This window comes from Terrapene carolina, unplaced genomic scaffold, assembly GCF_002925995.2.
Source record: "Terrapene carolina triunguis isolate 2854851 unplaced genomic scaffold, T_m_triunguis-2.0 Scaffold193, whole genome shotgun sequence".
Lineage (NCBI taxonomy): Eukaryota > Metazoa > Chordata > Testudines > Emydidae > Terrapene > Terrapene triunguis.
Window position 1 is genome coordinate 2,361,374 of NW_020664544.1, and position 20,922 is coordinate 2,382,295.

The window sequence follows — 20,922 nt, forward strand, 5'->3', positions numbered from 1 at the left end:
ATAAATTTGTTAGTCTCTAAGGTGCCACAAGTACTCCTGTTCTTTTTGCGGATACAGACTAACACGGCTGCTACTCTGAAACTTAGGAACCTAGATACCTTAAAAGATCTGGCCCTGAGAAGTACCAGATTTCAATGAGACTAAGGCTCCTAAATCCATTTTGAAAATAGGACTTAGTCTCCTATGTAACTTAGACACTTTTGAAAATTTTACCTTTAGTCTTACAGTCTATACTTAGGCTCATCAGATCACCGGGATCTCCTTTAGAGCCCTTTTTAAAAATTAGCAATATTAGCTACTTTGCAGTCATCTGATATAGAGACAGATTTCAGTAATAGGTTACTACAGTTAGTAGTTCTGCAATTTCATATTTTAGTTCCTTCAGAACTTTTGAGTCAATACCATCTGGTCCTAGTGACTTATTACTGTTTTAACAATTCATTCTAAAACTTCAATTTGGGACAAGATTTCAGATTTGTCACCCAAAAAGGATAGCTCTGATGTGGCTATCGCCCCCACATCCTCTGTAGTGAAGATTAATGCAAAGAATTAATTTAGCTTCTCTGCAATGGCCTTGTCTTCTCTGAGTGCTCCTTTAATACTTTTGTTGTCTATTGGCCCCACTGCCCACTTGGCAGGCTTTCTGCTTCTGATTTACTTTTTTTTTTTAATTGCTTTTTCCATCTTTATCAAGTTGCTTAACAAATTATTTCTTGGGCTGCCTTATTATACTTTTACAATTTATTTGCCAGAGTTTTGCTGCTTCCTATTTTACTCACTAGAATTTAACTTCCAAATTTTAAAGGATGCCTTTTTGCCTCTAACAGCCTCAGTTACTCTGCTATTTAGCCATGGTGGCATTCTTTTGGTTCTCCTACTGTCTTTTTTGATTTGGAGTTTACATTTAGTCTGAGACTCTATTATGGTGTTTTCTTGACCCCAATAAAAAATAAGATACAGTTATGCTAACAGTAGATAAAACTGGCATAGAATAATGACTTCTACATATAGATTTAGATTTTGATAGAAACATTTTTTGGACTAAATTACACTGCAATGTTTCTAAAAGTACTTTTTTTCACAAGTAGATTTCAGCAAATTATATATCAATGTTATCTAATTAAGCAGAAATAACTAGATAAATGAAGATGTATAGTATTAGTTTTATCTAAATATTCACACCAAAAATTAACTGGAAAATTATCAAATAGATATTATCACCGTACACTGTAAATCTATGTAGGTATTTAAAATTTCTAGCATAACAACAGTCATATTGGGTCAGACCAATGGTTCATCTACCCCAGTATCCTGTCTTTTGATAGTGGGTAATGCCAGATGTTTCCAAGGAAATGAACAGAACAGGGCAATTATCAAGTGATTCTTTCCATTGTCCAGCCCCAGCACCTGCCAGTTCGAGGCTTTGTGACTTCTTTATTCACTTTCTATATACTATTCATGATTTTATAGACCTCTATGATATCCTCCCCTAGTTGTCTCTTTTCCAAGCTGAATAGTCCCAGTCTTTTTAATCTCTCCTCATATGGAGGCTGTTACATGCCTCTACACCTTAATATATCTTTTCTAAAATGGGGCGAACAGAACTGCATGGTGTGGGTGTACCATGGATTTATATAACAGCATTCTGATCTTTACTATCTTATTATCTATCCCTTTTCCAACGGTTCCTAACATTCTGTTAGCTTTTTTGACTGCCGCTGCATATTGCGCGGATGGTTTCAGAGAACTATCCACAATGACTCAGAAATCTCTCTCTTGAGTAGTAACAGCTAATTTAGGCCACATAATTTTGTATGTCTACTTGGGATTATGTTTTCCAATGTGCATTACTTTGCATTTATCAGCATTGAATTTCATCTGCCATTTAGTTGCCCAGTCACCCAGTAGAACACTAGACTTTCTGACTGTTGTTAATGCTGGCTTCCTTCCCTCCTTTGCATTCCAGGAGTACAGCCAACCAAATTATGATTGCCACATGCAAGAGTGTATTGCCAGGAAAGTGTACTGTGCCCCCTCTCTGGTCTTTCAAATTCATACTGGACAGCTATAATTTTGCCCTTATTATCAATATTATATCTTTCAGACTCTAGTTTCTTGGGTAAGGGGCTGGCTTTACAATGTAATAAACACATGAAGATACTACTTGTGTTCATTTCATCACATTATCTGGGTCTTACCTTTTCAATCACTGCAGAATTGAGAGATATTTGTATTTTTAAACATGATCTTCAAAACCGATTAAAAGCAGATGATTTTTCAATGCTCCTACAAAAAGGAGCTCTGCATCTTTAAAATTCTGCTGTATTTTCTCTCCCTCTCTCTGCTTTCACTGCAGGCCGTGTAGGCTCTGCAGCAGCTGGCTCATCCTATCAATAAGGTTCCGTTAGTCAAGGTGGAGGATGGGAGCAGAATGGAACTGTCCCTGCTCCTCAATGAGATCAGGGCAAACTATGAAATGCTCATCACCAGAAATCAGATAGAGACCGTCCTCTCAACACGAACCCAGGTAATGAGAATAAGTAGACAATCTATGTCTGCCAAATTCAGCCTCAACCTCTTTGAGGTACAGTATTTCCTTTTCAATGCAGCATATTACTGGATAAGGGATTTGGAATTTACTGCAGTATGACTAGACCTAGAAGCTAAAAAAAATACGTTATGTTTAGGTTATGAAACTCACTCTAAAGGAATGCTCTGTAATTAATCTGGATGTTTGTCTGTACATAAAAGACAGTTATATTGTTGTGACTAAAAAACCATGATGACATATACAATAACATGGTACCCTCTAGCCTCATTTAGAGTTATCCCTCAGGAGGAAAACATCTTGAGTATCATGTAGAGATGACGTAAAGAAGCCATTTATTAAGAGGATTTACAATTTTGAGCACATATGTTATGGAAAACTTTACCTTCTCAGGACAGATTTTCTATTGTTTTCATAAAACTATGCCATACTTGTCTGCAATGTTTATATTACTTGTTCTCTGTGTCATATTTTTAAAGGTTATAAATACCCTATTATAAATTCACACACAACTCATCTCTTCAGAACAACCATGTTACAATAATGTGCCAAATCTGGCTACAACCATCAAATGCCAAGAAATCCACGCTGAAATTTGGGTCTTATATCACCCTGTTGTACTTTAATATTGCAGAAATTCTGAATACTGAGAGATTTACTCACCATAGGCCTGATTCCCCAGTACACTCTGATTGCTTTGCGCCACTCTGAAGATGCAAAGCAGCCATAAACACAGTTTAACTATCTTATTAAGCCAACTTTACATTTCCTTTGCACCAGGGCAGCGCAAAGCAGCCAAAGCGTTCTGAGAAATTTGGCCTCACATGTGTTGCAGTACTTAGGACACAAAACGGCAGGTAGAGAACAGAATTCAGCGCGAAGTGTGAATTACATGGTTTTTGTTACCGTAATGGTGGATAGATAACATTAAAAACACATTAACATTTTAAAGACAAAATATTAGTTCTTCTTTTACTCTCCTGCCAAGACCTGAATTCAAGAATTTTTCTCCTCAGTAAGAGCTGATGTCATAACAAGAACCTATGGTAAAGCAGTAAAGTACGCGAAGGAAAATGTTCTGCTTCAGGTGCTTGTGATGTCACCAATGCTTGCAGGCAAAACACAGAAATGTGAAAGGAACCCTAATTATCATTATCGTAATAAACACTACGTAAGTACTGAGCATTATTCCTACTAGAGTGCATGGAAGAAATTGACCTGACATGACCATTTTAAAGTAATATACCCCATAACTACAGCTACTGTCAATTTGCTTCACAATCTAATTTATGTAACATATCTAATAGTGGAATAAGACCTGAAATAAGAATTGCAACTTCACTGACTTCAGTGAAGCTAGGCCTATTTTACACAGGGCTGGATTTGGTCATAATACAGTTGGTAAGCCAATACTGGGTCAGCATTACATCCAAGTGTGTTATAAAGTGCGGGAGAAGAGTGTTCTAAACATCTGGTTTAGGTTCTCTAATAGGTTAGCCTGACCATCCCTATCCTATACTTTTCTGCACCGAAGATAATACAAGTCTCAAAATTATTAATAAAATATTTCAATGAATATCTGGTCCCGATATTGTTAATCGACTGAGATTTTGTACAGAATATGTCCAAGTTGTGTCTGTTTCTGTGAATATTTGTTAAGATAGTAGAGACAAAAAGTAATCTGTTTTCTTAAGCCTCTTTCGTAGAGGTGCAGCAGTTACTAAAGATGCAGCAAAGTATTTCCCAGTAGAGGTTGCAATACAAGAGGTTCCTCAGAGTTTACAATATTCTGATAATGACAGTTTAGCTTTTCTTTACAACCTTGAACAAATATATTCAGTTGCCACACAAAAAAAACCTCTGTTTTAAGAGAAGTAGATAAGGTTTTTTTCAAAACTAAATTTATTTTTTGTTCATTCTTTTTAAATATTTTTTATTTGTAATACTGTTATCTTGTTTATATTTTCTGTAGCTAGAGGAAGCTACAAGTGAAAGAATGGACAAAGATGAAGAAGCTTTAAAGGCAGCCAGAGCAGAGCTCAGTGAAGCCAGGCGACAATGGCATCATATGCAAATTGAAATTGAATCTCTCCAGGCTGTGGTAAGCATGGTCAAAAATTGATATTATCAACTTCCTGAAAAAAATAACCCATTTCTTCTTCTGACACGCAATATTCCGTAGTTCAATATGCACATCAATGACATCCAACAGATGATGGAAACACAGGAAGAACAGAAATGCATAGTGGCTTTGCCTTGGGCCTTTATCTCTTCTTCTTGGTCATTAATTGCCAGAAAATCTCCCAGTCAGTTATCAATGCTTAAGAATATGACATATTTTGATTCAGAATCTGTAATTCTGCATATACTGCTATTATGTTTACTTTTTTACTCCTGCCAATCAGTACCCCCGGATTTCAAGAATTCTTCCACAGTATCCCCATATCAATTTCCTAATAAATATCCTGCCTGATTCATTCAAATCATGTTTATTTTAATTCTTTGGAACTAGGGCTCTGAGTCAGCAAAACAATTAATCATATACTTTAAGTTAAGCATGTAGGTAAATGTTTTGCTGAATGACAGCTTTAGGTCTATAGTGGTGCTGAAAACAATTCTGTCCATCTATCCTACTGCTCTGACTGACTACATTGGGGAACTTTAGAAAACAATCCTTCTCCCACTGCTATCACCAGTTCATCTGCTCTGGTGGGAGATCTAGTGTAGATTAGTTTCTGGCAGCTTCCAGTGTCACACCAAAAGAGACTTGTGTACACCAGCACTCCCACTGGTGTAGATAAAGTGGTGGTAGCACTGATGGGAATTTTTCCTAAAATTCACTGATGATGACAAGGCCTAGGAATTACACTGTTTTTAACACTATTTCAGGGAGATCCACTACTGACAACAGATGTCAGATATTAGTCAATTTCCCTATTGCAGACAGGGTTTGTAACTTGATGATGATGACTTTGCAACACTGTGAATTCCTGTGACTATTAGAAAACACATCATTCTGGACAGCTGGGTGAAAATACTCATAAAAACTGATTGATTTCATCATATAGTAGAAGGCTACAATTTTTGTGTGTGAGCTTCTAATTGAATTTATATGATTACAGATCTTACAGGAAAATTAAATGCAAAAAACCACCAGTTTAAATTTCTTATCAAAGGTGTTATAAAGCTGGATTATATTACAGTTCCTAAAGATTATTTAGCAAATAAATTGAAAAGTAAATTTAAAAATATGTTCTCTGAATTGTTAGTAAACACTATGTGGAACTGAACTTTTAGAACTACTTTTGGGACCTTTAATTTTGGATTTATTTGCCAGGAAAGAGGCTTGGAAAGTTGTCTGCATGCCTCAGAGCAGCAGTACCAGATGCAACTGCAGAATTTAAAAACTGAGATTGAAGGTTTAGAGAAGGAGCTACAGCAAGTGAGGAGAGGTATTGAGAAACAGCTTCAAAAGCATGAAATACTACTGAACACTAAGATGAGGCTGGAGCAGGAGATAGCAACTTATCGCAGTTTGCTGGAGGAAGAGGAAAACAGGTATTTTACAGACTGGAGAAAGTGTATTTGCTTTTATATTATCTTTTAGAACTTCTGTTTGCAATACTTTTCAAAGTTGCAATCACATGAATGCCGCCATTAAATATAATAGTAAATCCTTCATGAAAGGATATTTCATTTTGACCTGTGCAAAGTTCTATACAGGCATATTTAAAATCTAAAATTAATATGTTAAATGATTGCATGAACAATTTTCATGCCATTAAAATATCTTATCTTACAAAGTCTGCAGTGCTTATTTTTTCTGATTTTCCATGTTTTTGTTTAGAAAAATTATGGGTTTGTTTTTAAAGTAAAGTTCATTATTTAACCAATATTTAAAGGCAGTTTGGCCCCCACAGTAGGAAATATTTAGGACTCACCAACCCTCACTGAAAAGAAAAAAGGATAGTACAGTGTGTGTGTGTGTGTGTGTGTATGTGTAAACTCACGTGTATTATCATATGTTTGCTTCAGTACAGTTTTAACCTAATTATACATAATGGACCTGATTCACCACAGTGTTACACCACTTTGATTTCAATTGAGTTACACCACCATCAAACTGGAGTAAAATATATTGATCAAAACCTGTAAAAAAATTTTGCTGTAATAATTCAACACAGATTTAGCTTTAAAGTTTTAAAGAGAGAAAACTTGAAAGAGAGAAAAGTTAAATAATTATAATTCCAAAGCTACTAGTTTAAACAGTTCCTCATTTTCCCACATACACTGTACTGCTCATACATTAGCATTGTCACCTTTAAGCCTTCCCATGCTTTGAATATGTGAATTCCATGAAGGTAAATTAGATAAATTTCATCCGGAAAATCTCAGGTATAGTGCAAATCAAAGGCAGGATTTGGGTTTTGCACATCTGAGTATCTGTTAACATAAATTATATTAAATATTGAAATATTGATAGGGTTCATATGTTAAAGAATAAGGGTCCCATTCTCCCTTAAATAGGGATAACCTCAATAGGCGACATGAAACTCCACTATTTTTGCAAGTGAAAGTATTTCTTAGGAATACTTTTGGGTGGGCGGGAATTTTGCCTCCTCAGCCCCATGCAGAAGAAGCTAGAGGGTTTCACTCCCAGAACCTCACAGGCAAAAACGTTTGCACATTAGAGGCCCAAGTGAAGGAACTTATTTGGCATTTTTTCAATATATTGCTATTTTATAATTATGTAAAAATATACATAACGCATTATGAATAAAACAAAAGAAAAATATTAAGAAAAGGTCTTTCTGGCATAATTCAAAATTACTGAAAACCTTTCAGGAAAGAATGATGGAATACAAATATAAATTTTCAACATTCTTTAGTCCTACAATCAAAATAAAGTGTGACTACAATAAATCTATATATGAATCCCATTGTCATTATTTCTACATATTTTCCCCTCAGTTGCTCATCATTCAAGTTTTTTATTAAAATAACATTATTACATTTTTGTAATATTTTCATTTTTTCAGGTTTCATTTTTCTACACATGATAGAAAAGATGACAGAAAACCTACCACCAGCAAGATAGCTTTTATCCCACCTTCAAGTGAGTTTTTTAAGACAAGGGAACATTCCTAAAATAAAATCACAATAGTTTCTCAGTTCTTAATGTTGCCCAGCTGAATTTCCTAAACAGGAGCTACAAAAAGCTATTAGTGTTGTGATGGACCGCATGCTTCCTCCCCATGGATAAACCCAAAGGAGAGTAAAGCTTGTACCCCAAATTCCAGGAGTTAAAACTTTACTGAATTAAAGTATATTGATGTATGCTGTGCATCAGATTTCTTACAGTAAATTATTGAAAAACAAAGCTGATTCTACAAGGAGTCTGGTGGCACCTTAAAGACTATCAGATTTATTTGGGCATAAGTTTTCGTGGGTAAAAAATCCACTTCTTCAGATGCATAGCTGATTGTGTATTTGATTAATGCATAGCTAGGAAAGAACTATTTCTGGTTTCTCTTATCTCAGATCTATTGTCACATATTCCAGTCCACAGTATCTTTAAAAAACAATTAAATGCCTAATTTAGTCACTCCACTGGAATTTTGTTTGCCAGGGCTGAATTCAGCTGGGTGAGTTAGGAGGGCATGCAGAGAAACACACATATTTTCTTCTGAAAGAGGGTAGTGTGTGCCCAAAGCTAGCACATACTGCTGATCACAACATATATTCCAGATAGGGGGCGTATCTGGTAACTGAGCTAAGTGACAGACTACAGTCCCTTAAGGAGATGGTACACAAGCTGGCATACTAGCCAGGATTGCCTCCTACTAGTCTCTTGAACATTATAAAGAGATCTTTTCCTGATGGTTGTACAAGGAGTGAAGGCTCCCTAGGAGGGCTCCGAAGAAATATCTAGTATATTTGCATTTTCCTTTACAGCTGGTGCCATAAAGAAGCATGAAGATGAAAAGGTGGAAAAATTGACAAAGCAAGCAATCTTAAATGGAAACATTGTGAAGGAAAGTGCTGAAGCTCATGGCACTATACAGTAAGACAAACATAAATTTAGCAAAATAATAATTATATATATATATATGTGTTCTATACATTTAAATTAAACCTCTCTGATCTACACTCTGTATTCCCGGTAGCATCCTTCTTGTATACCATTTCCAGTTAGCAAGGATGCAACTATAAGATCAGTGTAGACAGCACCTCCACTAATAAGTGGTGCTGTATCATTATTTTAGTGCTAAGTTGTTGCCTTGTTTTGATAGTATGCTCTTGGATCTGAACAAGGGAGGAGAAAGGGGAGGGGAAGTTTTTAGTTCTGCCTGTGTGTACTGGAGTTGTTGCCTGCAGTGTCTCAATAAATCCTTTGATTTCTATAAGCGAGTATTACAACTGGTGGCAGTAGCTTCAAGATGGCAAAAGCACTTTGGCCTGAGAATAAATGTATTGGTCATGCAGGTGAGACTGGAATCTGTGAGTATTTTACAGACTTTGAGCTATTGCTCTCTGTAAATGAGTGGATTGATGAGAAAGAAGTACAGTACTTACAAGTGTTTCTGGATGGTGATGCCAAAGCCTTTTGCTAGCACTTTCCTAGTGCAAATCATAGATCTTACAAAAAGTTACACAAACATTTATACACTGCTGGGAGGTGGAGGGGGGGGGGAATTGGCTCTTTTGAAGTACCAGAAGGAATGATAAGCCAGGAGGCGTCAGGAAGGTGGAACTCCTGCATAGTTATTTGTGGGGATCGAGGAGATTGTTCAATAGGGCTTTCCCTGCACCACCCTGTCCAGAACATGACTTGAGTGAAGCAGAATGTGCTGCGCCAAATCTGGAACAGGCAATGCAGAGAGGGGCCTATGCCCAGTGGCAAGCCATGAGAGAATCCTGTGTGAAAAGATAGTTTATAAACAGTTTAATAGGGGAACTTCATAAACTGCTGGGAAAGGAAGATAACATACTAGATAATGCTATGGACCAGATTATATATAGAGTTACAAATGTGGAAGCAGAAATTGAGTTTCCTTAAAAGTATCAGCTGTTAATGCCCAGACTCGTGGTGACTTCTTTATGCCAGATGCAGCACTTCACTAAATAACTGCTAGTGAGATGGCTAAAATGCTGGAGGAGGCATGGGTGCAAGCTATTCTCAGGTGTCTCAGGCCTGCTCTACACTACGACTTTAATTCGGATTTAGCTGCGTTAATCCGAATTAATCCTTAACCCGTCCACACAACGGAGCCAGTTACTTCGAATTAAAGGGCGCTTAAAATCGATTTCTGTACTCCACCCTGACGAGCGGAGTAATTTGTAAATTCGAATTAGGGGTAGTGTGGCCGCACACCACCGAATTAATGTGGTTAAAATTAATGGGGTAATGTGGCCGCACACCACCGAATTAATGTGGTTAAAAACCGAATTAATGTGCTTAGTGTGGCCGCGCACAATCGAATTTATACAATCTGTTTCCCAAATTCGAATTATCTAAATTCGAATTAATCTCGTAGTGTAGACGTACCCTCATGGGTTACATGAGACAGCAGACCAGATGACATTTGCAGGCAAAGTGGAGGAAAAGGCTACTGGAGTCAGAATTGCCCCAGCACAAGAACCCATACCGGAGAATCTAAAAATTGTTGAGGCAGTAGGGTCACCCTCGGCAACTATTAGCATGGGCCATTTGAAGAGCCGGCCAGATACCTGTTACTATGTGTCTAGAGACATCAACAGCTGGAAAACCACAATGCTGTTGGACTCATGACCTGAATTATGTCTGATTTATGGAGAACAGTGCTGAAAGGAAAAAAAAGTTTATGTAGGAGGTAAACTGATAAGTAGTGATCATCAACCACTGCACATAATGGGAGAAATCCAGCTCCTACTGAACTCAGGGTTTTTGCACACTAAATGGGCTTTTGTTGAGGTGACCAATATTTCTAGTGCTGTAGTATTGGGAGTGGATTTCATCCAAGAGCATCACAAGAACCCTTGGAGTGTTAATAAAACAAATTTGCCCCCATACAATATTCAGATACCTCTGTTGGATGTGGGTAGGAGGAAGTGTGGATCCCGAGGGGCAACTTTTGGGGCCTTAGAGGTGACTCTATCATGACTACAGAGGGTGACAGAAATGAATGGCTTTCTGTGGTGGTTCGGAATAAAGTTGTGGTGCAGCCAGGTCATTTAAGAATAAAGAACTGTTGCAGTGAACCTGTAGGAGTGTTGAAAGCTACAAACATCCATTTAGAATTGCTGTTTGGCAGAAATGTGTTGCAAGCTGGACCAAATGAGGACTGGCCAGGAATGACAGCTAGTGAAAAATCAGACCACGGGGACAGTGTCCAATGTAGCTAGCGTCTCAAAGCCTCTCATGGGGCAGAGGTCAAGAGCTGTGAAGCAATCCAGTCAGTAGTACAGCCTGGAGCTGACTTGACAGAAGCACCTGTAGAAGGCAATAAAAGGAAACAATCCGAACTGTTCTTACGATATGCTAGGGTGTTCTCCAAGAATACTGAAGAACTTGAGAGATATGATTAGGGGCAACATCAAACTGTGCTTAAACCAGAGAGCATTCCCATGATGCAGCCTCCACATCAGATCCCCCTGACATATCAGGTAACATTGAAATAGAAACAAGCAGTCCAGTGGCACCTTAAAGACTAACAAATTTATTTGGGCATAAGCTTTCGTGGGTAAAATTTGCCAGGTCTCCGTGTTGTTAATTAAAGAAATTATTAAGTATTATTTACCTTAACTTGCTTTACTAATATAGGACACCATCGTTGTTGTTGTTTTTGCACTTTCTTTTTTTCATTAATATTTAATGAAAACTGGGCCAACTGTGTCACTAATATTTAATTACAATTACTCATTGAAATCATTAGGGCCTGATCCTGAAATCCTTATTTATGTGAGTAATCCATACTCATGCCAACAGTCTGATGGACTTAAATGGGACTACTTGCTTAAGTAAAGTTTACTCATGTGAGTGAAGGCTTTAGAATCAGGTTCTTAGCTACTATGTACTTAATTCTATCTTTACGCTAAAAGTAGGCTCAAGTTCTGAAGTCTGCATCTGGATTTCTAACCCTCCTTATTTTGAATGCGTTCAGATCCAGGGACTTGGTTTGCCCATTACAGATACAGAGATAACTGCAAAACTCAGATCTGGGGTTGGATTTCAAATAACCTTCCCACTAATACCCAGGGGATGTTTAGACTCATGGTTTTGATCCATTTCTATTTTTCTACAATAAGTAGATATATAATGAGGTCTAACTTTTTAGTCCATATTTCTTGAGAATGTAGCTGTGAAAAAAGAACTCTGAAATCTTTGCATTTACTAAAATTATCTCCATATCCCATTACGTAATTTTTCATCGCATTTTAAAAGCATACTTTGAAGATGTGTATTACTGTGCCTTCAGGATCACATTTACATTTCATTTATTGTTTCAGGACAGAAAAAGTGGATGAAGTTATTAAAGAATGGGAAGGATCTTTCTTTAAGGACAATCCTCATTTAAGGAAAAAGTCTGTTTCTTTGCGCTTTGATCTCCACCTAGCAGCAACAGATGACGGATGTTTACAGACTAAACAAAATAACCTACCTGACATTGAAGTCAGGCTGGTAATGAGAAGGTCTTGCAGTATTCCATCTATCAAACCTTAACCTGCAGCAAACTAACTCAAGGGTCATTTATGATGGGCTTTGGAAATAAATAACGTTAGGACAGATCTAGATGGACCACATGGCTTCCCCTCATCTTGTCACAACTATGAAATGTTACTAAGTATATGCTTTAATAAATATATGAATAATGTCAGATTCTCTTAAATGAAAGAGAGCAGGGTAAGGTGTTATAGTTCAAGAAACCTAACTCCTATTAATTTTTTACTCTTTATTAATTTTCTCATTTGTTTTTTCCAAAAACCTTGCTTTGCTTTGTAGAATTTTGTCAAATATTTAAGTATTGAATTATACCTTTATACTTTACATTACTTTTCTAACAAAGAATCTGTTTTCTCTTTTCAGTTAATGAAAACTGAACATTTTATTTTTGTAGTTCTTCAATATAAAAGTCATAATGTATCCTTATATCACTTACAACACAAAAGTATCATACTGGATGGTATACATCTAAAACCATTTTTTTAACTGACAAAAGGTAAATGCATACAAACTCTTAAAGTATGTAAACTATTACAAATATTTATAAATAAATTTTCCTTTAAAAGGAAATGGCTAATATTTTTTTAATTTATTTGAGAAAGTAACCCATCCAAAATAGTCTGTTTTCTCCTGTGCATCCATGCACATATTCCTTAAGACCAGTTTTACAAGGAAATAATATTGAGCGATATCATGCCATTGATTTTTAAGGAGAATTCTCCATTAAAATCAATTCAGGATTCTATTTTAAAACTGAGGGTATGATATAGGCCATTGAGATTACTACATTTATAGGTTTCCCATTAACTACTTCTCTGAGTTCTAGTGAAATATAGAGGGTGAAATCCAGACTGCTCTGTAGTCAATAGGAGATTTGCAGTCAATAGGAGATTTGCAACTGATTTCACTGGGGCCAGGATTTCACCCGATGTGAAATACAAAATACTAGGCCTAGTTCCACAAGCCCTCCATGCATGAGATTTCATGACTTTAATGGAAGTTCCACACTCAGAAGTCTTGTAGGATCAGCCCCAATGTGTTACTAGAAAGATCCATAGGCTCTATGAATACAGTAGAACCTCAAAGTTACAAACTGACCCGTCAACTACACACCTCATTTGGAACTGAAAGTACACAATCAGGCAGCAGTGTTAAATGTAAACTACGGAAAAAATAAAAAGAAATTAAACAAAAAGATTTGACAAGGTAAGGATCCTGTTTCTATGCTTATTTCATTTAAATTAAGATGGTTAAAAGCAGCATTTTTCTTCTGCAAGTAAACTTTCAAAGCTGTATTAAGTCAATGTTCAGTTGTAAGTTTTTGAAAGAACAGCCATAATGTTTTGTTCCAAGTTACAAACATTTCACAGTTATGAAGAACCTCCATTCCTGAGGTGTTTGTCACTCTGAGGTTCTACTGTATTGGCATTATATAAATATAAAATGAAAAATTCTAGAACTGCTTCTCCCTCCTGACTAATACATCTGTATTATCATCTGAGCAATAAGAAAATAGTTCCTTGAAGCTGTTAAAAATTTAGCCATCCCACAATTCTGAAAATAGTTATTTCCATACATTTCCAGTTGTTACAGTAAGTGTTTAATTAAAGTAATTTATATAAAATCCTCTTTAAAAAGTAATTTATGCTACTGTCTTACAGTACACCTCTACCCCGATATAACGCTGTCCTTGGGAGCCAAAAAAATCTTACCGCGTTATAGGTGAAACACGTTATATTGAACTTGCTTTGATCTGCCGGAGCGCGCAGCCCCGCTGCTTTACCATGTTTTATCCGAATTCGTGTTATATTGGGTCACATTATATCGGGGTAGAGGTGTATATGGCACATCATTATTATGCCTGGGCTTATTTACTGTATATTTAATTAAATTAACCAAATAAGGACTACAAATTTAAGTCACAGATTTTATTATACCTTTTATGGTATCTTCCACTGCTAATTCAAAGCAGCATGGGCAAACCTCAGCTACATTAGATAGCTTTCTTTCCACAAGAAAACAGAAATACAAACTTATACAAACATTTTCTTTAATAGACTGTGAAACTAGGTTTAAACAACATATATGTTTAGGTAAGACTGACTGTTTACTTATGAAGAATATCTAAGGTGTTGACCTTCCAAACTCTAATTGAAGTTCATGGGAGCTGCAAGCATTCAGTATCTCTGAAATGCATTCAGTATCTCTGTTTTCTGATGTTTCACATTAGCATGTCAAAATTTTATTCAGGTGTCAGCAATTGCCCTATTACCTATGGCATGCAAAACAGATACTGGCACTGCAAATTTCATCCAGTATTTAGTTAACCGCTTCTAAATTGTATTAATGTAAAAACAATGCATTTATACTGTAGGCCATTGTTCTATATCTACTGTACTAAGCCAACTAATTAACATTAACCTTGACAGTCAAATATTGATCTGGTGTTGTTAATACTTGAGTACTTGGCATCCTGAATGTAATAGCCTGTTCTAGTAATTCCACTATGCAGCTTTTTTGTGTTTATAGTATATATCTTTTACAATACTTGAATTTAAACTAAGTTAAAACTGCTTTAAGGCACTTTGAACAGGGATATGAATTTACCAAAGTAAATGATACCACTGCTATAAAGAATAATAAAATTGAACCTGAAACTGCATATTATGTGATTTTGACATGCACTTACGTTGAAAGGTGTGTGCAGGTGGGGAGGGGCGCACGCACACACGCACACCCTAAAATGAATGCAGTGGACTACAGGTGCTCTAGCATTACAACCCATGCTTGCTATAGATCTTCTCTACAAATATTATGATCCAGGTTTCCTATGAATCTTCTCATATCACATGGAGGGCGGGGGGGGGGAGGGTATATTGCCTGGTATATCATCATTTATTTATTATTGACTGTTAGTATTTGGGTATGCCAGTGACCCTGACCAGGACTGGAGTCCCACTGTGCCAGCCACTGTACAAATACAGAATAGAAAACAGAAGAGTTTACAATCTAAAAGACAACACAGACAAATAGAATAGACAAACAGCAAATAAGTAATTATCAGAAGTCTAGACTGACATATATGACAGTAAAAAACTATTTAGGCACATGGATACTCACAAGAAAAGTTTGCACAGGAACATAGGAATTGCCACACCAGATCAGAGCAATCATCCAGAATCTTGTATCTGACAATGGTCTGTACCAGATGCATCATAAGAAGGTGCTAGAATCCCTGCAATGGGTAATTATGGAATAACCTTACCCATAAGGAAAATTTCATTTTAACCATCCATCATTTGGCATATGCCATGAAACATGATATTCTCTGTATTTTTTATCCTATCTAATGCAACTACGACTGTTCTCACTACCCATATAAACTTTTATTGGACCAACTTCTGTTGGTGAGACAGGCAAGCTTTCTGGCTTACGCAGAACCCTTCTTCAGGTCTGTGAAACATATTCAGGGCATGTCTTCACTGGCAACATTAAAGTGCTGCCGCGGCAGTGCTTTAATGTGGCTTGTGTAGTCGCAGAATAGCGCTGGGAGAGAGCTCTCCTCCCAGCACTCTAAAAAAACCACCTCCATGAGGGGAATAGCTCCCAGCGCTGGTGCACTTTTCTACAATGGCACTTTACAGCACTGAAACTTGCAGCACTCAGGGAGGTGTTTTTTCACACCTCTAAGCGAGAAAGTTGCAGCGCTTTAAAGTGCCAGTGTAGACAAGCCCTTAGAGTGTCACAGTTAAATACAAGGTGCAACACCTTGTTTAGCATAAGCAGTTAACACATATTTCAAGGAACCATTCAAGGTGAAGTGGCCTGTATTGTTCTAGTCATTTTCACTGTTCCTTGTCTTCAAGTTTTGATACCCAATTTAATCACATAAAGCATCTTCAGTGCCAATCAAATCTCTATTCTGACAGAACTGACAGGTGACCCAACAAGCTATTTCTTTCTTTAAGAGATGGAGTAAACATTTCAAATACCCATTATACCTCATTGACAGACTTAACAGCAGTTCCTGTTATATTTCATTTTTCCTCTCGTTCTTGCCTGCATTCTCAATTAAGACCTCTCAGGTTCTTTAGTAACTGAGATCTTCTGATGGAGACCAGTGGCAGCCTACTCCCATCTCTAGATGCAGGATCTTGGGGAAGAGGCTGTCCCTTCATCATTGTGGAAGTAGATATTTTCTGGTAAAAGAATATATGAAGTACATTCCCTCTTCCAGGAGCTGCAGAGTTAACCTATTTTCAGAAGGAAAAACATAGGACCTAAATTACAATAAAGGGCATGTGGGAAGAAAACGGTATTTATTCATCCACGACCCAGTGACTGCTTTCTTCCCTGTCCCTTGAAAGCTCCACTAATTTTTTCTCCTCACTCTAAGTCCTCCAATACCTATTCTTGCTTATCTCCTTCAGTCCCTATACTGTGTCTTCATCCTTTGGAGTTTTCCACTATACTGTATTTTCTGCTCTTTTGTCTTCTCTCATTTTTTTCTCTTATGCTGTCCTCACTCCTTGACCTTTTTCTTCCACCAACCTGATACAGGCCAAATCTCAATCTCCATCTCCCTTTCCACAAACTGCCATTCGTTATTTTCTTTATCTCTACCATAGCTTTTCTAAACAAGTTTTGGCTTTTAGAAAAAACATTAATCATGCAAAGAATGTCCAACCATCAGCCCAACTCCTTACTTCCTTGCCTCTCCCCATATTTTTTTTTCAATTACTATCTCTAACTGGGGAGAGGACGTGACATTACCATAGACAGCACGTGAAACACCAGCTGGAGGAGGATAGCCCCTAGCTCCACCCCTTCTGCCCGAGGTCCCACCCCTTCCGTGTCCCGTCCCCCCCGCCGGAGCCCAGAGCCCCGCAACAGCAGCCACCGGCCTCTGCCCCAGGCTAGCCCCCCAAACCCCGGAGCACCGGGATGGTAGGTGAACATAAGACCGGCCATACTGGGACAGACCAAAGGTCCATCTAGCCCAATATCCTGTCTTCCGACAGTAGCCAATGCCAGGTGCCCCAGAGGGAATGAACAGAACAGGTAATAATCAAGTGATTCATCCCGTCGCCCATTCCCAGCTTCTTGCAAACAGAGGATAGGGACACCAACCCTGTCCATCCTGGCTAATAGCCATTGATGGACCTATCCTCCATTAAGTTATCTAGTTCTTTTTTGAACCCCGTTACAGTCTTGCCCTTCACAACATCCTCTGGCAAAGAGTTCCACAGGTTGACTGTGTGTTATGTGAAAAAATACTTCCTTTTGTTTGTTTTAAATCTGCTGCCTATTAATTTCATTTGGTGACCCCTAGTTCTTGTTTTATGCGGAGTAAACAACACTTCCTTATTTACTTTCTCCATACCAGTCATGATTTTATAGACCCCTATGATATCCCTCCTCAGTTATCTCTTTTCAAAGCTGAAAAGTCCTAATCTCTCCTCATATGGCAGCCATTTCATACCCCTTATCATTTTTGTTGCCCTTTTCTGAACCTTTTCCAATTCCAATATATCTTTTTTGAGATGGGGCGACCACATCTGCATGCTATATTCAAGATGTGGGTGTACCATGGATTTATATTGAGGCAATATAATATTTTCTGTCTTATTATCTATCCCTTTCTTAATGATTCCCAACATTCTGTTTCCTTTTTTGACTGCCACTGCACATTGAGTGGATGTTTTCAGAAAACTATGCACAGTGACTCCAAGATCTCTTTCTTGAATGGTAACAGCTAATTTAGACGCCATCACTGTATATGTATAGTTGGGATTATGTTTTTCAATGTGTATTACTTTGCATTTATCAACATTGAATTTCATCTGCCATTTTATCAAGTATCAGGGGGTGGCTGTGTTAGTCTGTACCCACAAAAACAACAAGGAATCTGGTGGCACCTCTGTTAGTCTTTAAGGTGCCAATGGACTCCTTGTTGTTTATCTGCCATTTTGTTGCCCAGTCACCCAGTTTTGTGAGATCCTTTTGTAGCTCTTCGCAGTCTGCCTGGGACTTAACTATCTTGAGTAGTTTTGTATCATCTGCAAATTTTGCCACCTGTTTACACCTTTTTCCAAATCATTTATGAATGTGTTGAATAAGACCCCTGGGGGACACCACTATTTACCTCTCTCCATTTTGAAAACAGCGCATTTATTCCTACCCTTTGTTTCCTATCTTTTAAACAGTTACCAATCCATGAGAGGACCTTCCCTCTTATCCCATGACAGCTCCAGGGCAGCGCAGGGCAGGAGGACTGGGGCGCGGATGCAGCCCTGGAGCACTGGGAGGACGAGCGGCAAGGCTGGAGCCACAGCCCCGCCAGGAGGACAGGTGGCACAGCCCCAGCCTGAGCCATGGTGCAGGGGGAGCTACAGAGTGGGAAGCAGGATGGAGCCTGCGGGGGAGGAGGGGGAGAGTGTGGGCGGGGCCACACCTGGCTGTTTGGGGAGGCACAGCCTCCTCCAGCCTATGATAGCTGCTGCCCATGGCCGTTACGCCCGATTCTGCCAACTTTTCTCATTTTAAATTGTGCATTACTTAGCTTGTAGGTCTCTCAAGACTAGGGGGAAAATGCTTGCAGTATCAAGTACTATTCAGTATGAGTAAGCGTGGTAGAAATGAGCCCATTAGCAAAAACAGCCTTACAGATTAATACCAGAAAGCCCAATTATGCAATTTTTACTTGCATTGTTCTACATTTATTCACAACCGTAGTCCCCCTAATTCCAGTGGGACTACTCTCGTGAGTTAAGTGCTCAACCACGTAAATATTACACAATTGGGACCAGAGTATACAAATGCCAATGAGAAACATTTCAAAAACATAGACTCACATGAACATATCTAAGGCATCTTTCTCAGTATTTTAGCTTTTTCATATCCTCAAAATCATGTTATTGCTAGATTGGAGAGAAAAGTGTGGTGTAATGGTGTGAGCCCAAGACTGAAAGCCAGGATTCATGGATGTTAGTCCCACCTCTAACACTAACTGCTACCTGCACTTTTCTCCATGAACTTCTTTACCAACAGCAGGCAAACCCTGAGTAAAATGGTATTTTTCACATTTAAAAAGATTTTTTCTCATAAATGTTCTGATGATGTAAAAAATGGTGGTTTAAAAAGCTCACGCAGCTGATCATAAAATATGTATTTTGGTTCCTTTTGTCTTTTAGTCGCCCAATGCAAGTCATGGATTTATCGCTTGTACTTGAGCAAGTCTTGATTGTAGCCACCGATTGTGAACCAGTGAGGCCAGGGCCCTTGCCCTTCTATTTGTTAGCAAAAGTGACATTTCTTCAGTGACCAACATCTTGATTTAGACAAACTGTGAATGCCCAGGAGAAAATGCTGGGTCTTGTTTCCGCCCGCACCAAGCCCCATACCTAGCTTCAGACACTGCATCAGTTCATACAAGTAATTAATAGTAACCCTGTCCAGCACTGCCTCAGCAGGGGCATCTCCTTTTAGAGTAATAGCTGAGTGGGGCACGCCTTGGCTTATAAAATAACCATATGCTAGTTCCATCCGCCGTAGCGCCTCATAGCAATAACCCGATGTGTGGCACAGGGACACCTCCTATTAGCATCATAACCCTGTGTGGTAATGCGGGAATAAGGCCTGTAGGGCAGCGCTGTAGCGCCTGCACGCGCTGTTTCCTGAGGCGCAAAGGGGGAGCTGACAGGACCCTAGGGAAAGGTGACATCCAGGGGCAGCGCTCGCAGGCGGGAAAAGGCGCCCAACCCAATTCGCTGCCTTCTCCTCACGCGACGGCTGCCAGGCGGGAGGCGCGAGACCAACAGCCGCGGGAAAGAAAAAGGCGCCAAACCCAGCTCCTCCTTCCCCCGCCCCTCCCGCGAGCTGTCCCTGAGGCACGAGACGAACGTACAAGCCGGGAGGGACCAACGCTCCAAACACCGCCTTCCCTCCCATCCAGCTGCCGCGCATCACGTGGTCTCTGACCTCCGCCTGACACGTCACTAGGCTCGACTTACGTCACTCCGTTCGCTTTGCGGCTGCCGCACGTCACGTCACGTGGCATGCCTGCCAGCCCGGCGAAGCTGTTCCTCTCTTGGCTTTCTTTACCCACTCGGCTCTTCAGATTCGCCATAGAATAACCGTCCGTCCCCTGCCCTTATTGTAGACCATAAAAATCCCCGGGTGATGTACGAAGGTGTCTGGCTCGGAATAAACCTGGGGAGGGAGCAAAGGGGCGTGGGAGCTGGGACGCCGTGTGGAATGTGCTGAGGCGGAAGGGCAGGCGGCTTCCCGCTGCTGCCCGGGCACCCAGTAGCTCGGTGGTGGTTGGGAACAAAGGGGCCAAGGCCGGTGCTGGAGCGGGTGAGTCTCTGGGGGGCGGCGCGTGGGAGTGGGGCCTGCAGCACCGTCCCGGCAGGTGCTGGGGCTCGGGCTTCGGCCCCGGGAATCACCGAGCCCACGCGGCCTCTCGGCGGCAGCCTGAGCCTACGAAGGGGGATGGGGAAAGGCTGAGGGAGAGACGGAGACGATCCCCATCCCCGCGTACACACCCATGGCCGGGGGAGAGGGTAGTTACCCCCCATCCCCCCCCCACACACCCCTCCATGGGGGCGGGGGGAGCTCCCCCCCACACACACACACACCCCTCCATGGGGGCGGGGGGAGCTCCCCCCCC

General features: G+C 39.5%; 2 protein-coding genes across 3 annotated transcripts in view; both read left to right on the forward strand.

Moving 5' to 3' along the window:
- The first annotated feature begins 2,431 nt into the window (after positions 1–2,431).
- KRT222 (keratin 222) lies at positions 2,432–12,251 on the forward strand. The gene is made up of 6 exons (XM_024193396.1): positions 2,432–2,527; positions 4,521–4,649; positions 5,886–6,106; positions 7,588–7,668; positions 8,481–8,612; positions 12,038–12,251. Exons 1-6 carry the CDS (start codon positions 2,432–2,434, stop codon positions 12,249–12,251), a joined length of 873 nt encoding a protein of 290 aa, XP_024049164.1.
- Positions 12,252–20,505: 8,254 nt separating this feature from the next.
- The window catches only part of SMARCE1 (SWI/SNF related, matrix associated, actin dependent regulator of chromatin, subfamily e, member 1), a 23,384-nt gene continuing 22,967 nt past the window's right edge, over positions 20,506–20,922 (forward strand). For both annotated transcript variants that reach the window (XM_026654743.2, XM_026654744.2), the window contains exon 1: positions 20,506–20,609. The gene's annotated coding sequence lies outside the window, so the exon portion shown is untranslated. The remainder of the gene's footprint in view (positions 20,610–20,922) is intronic.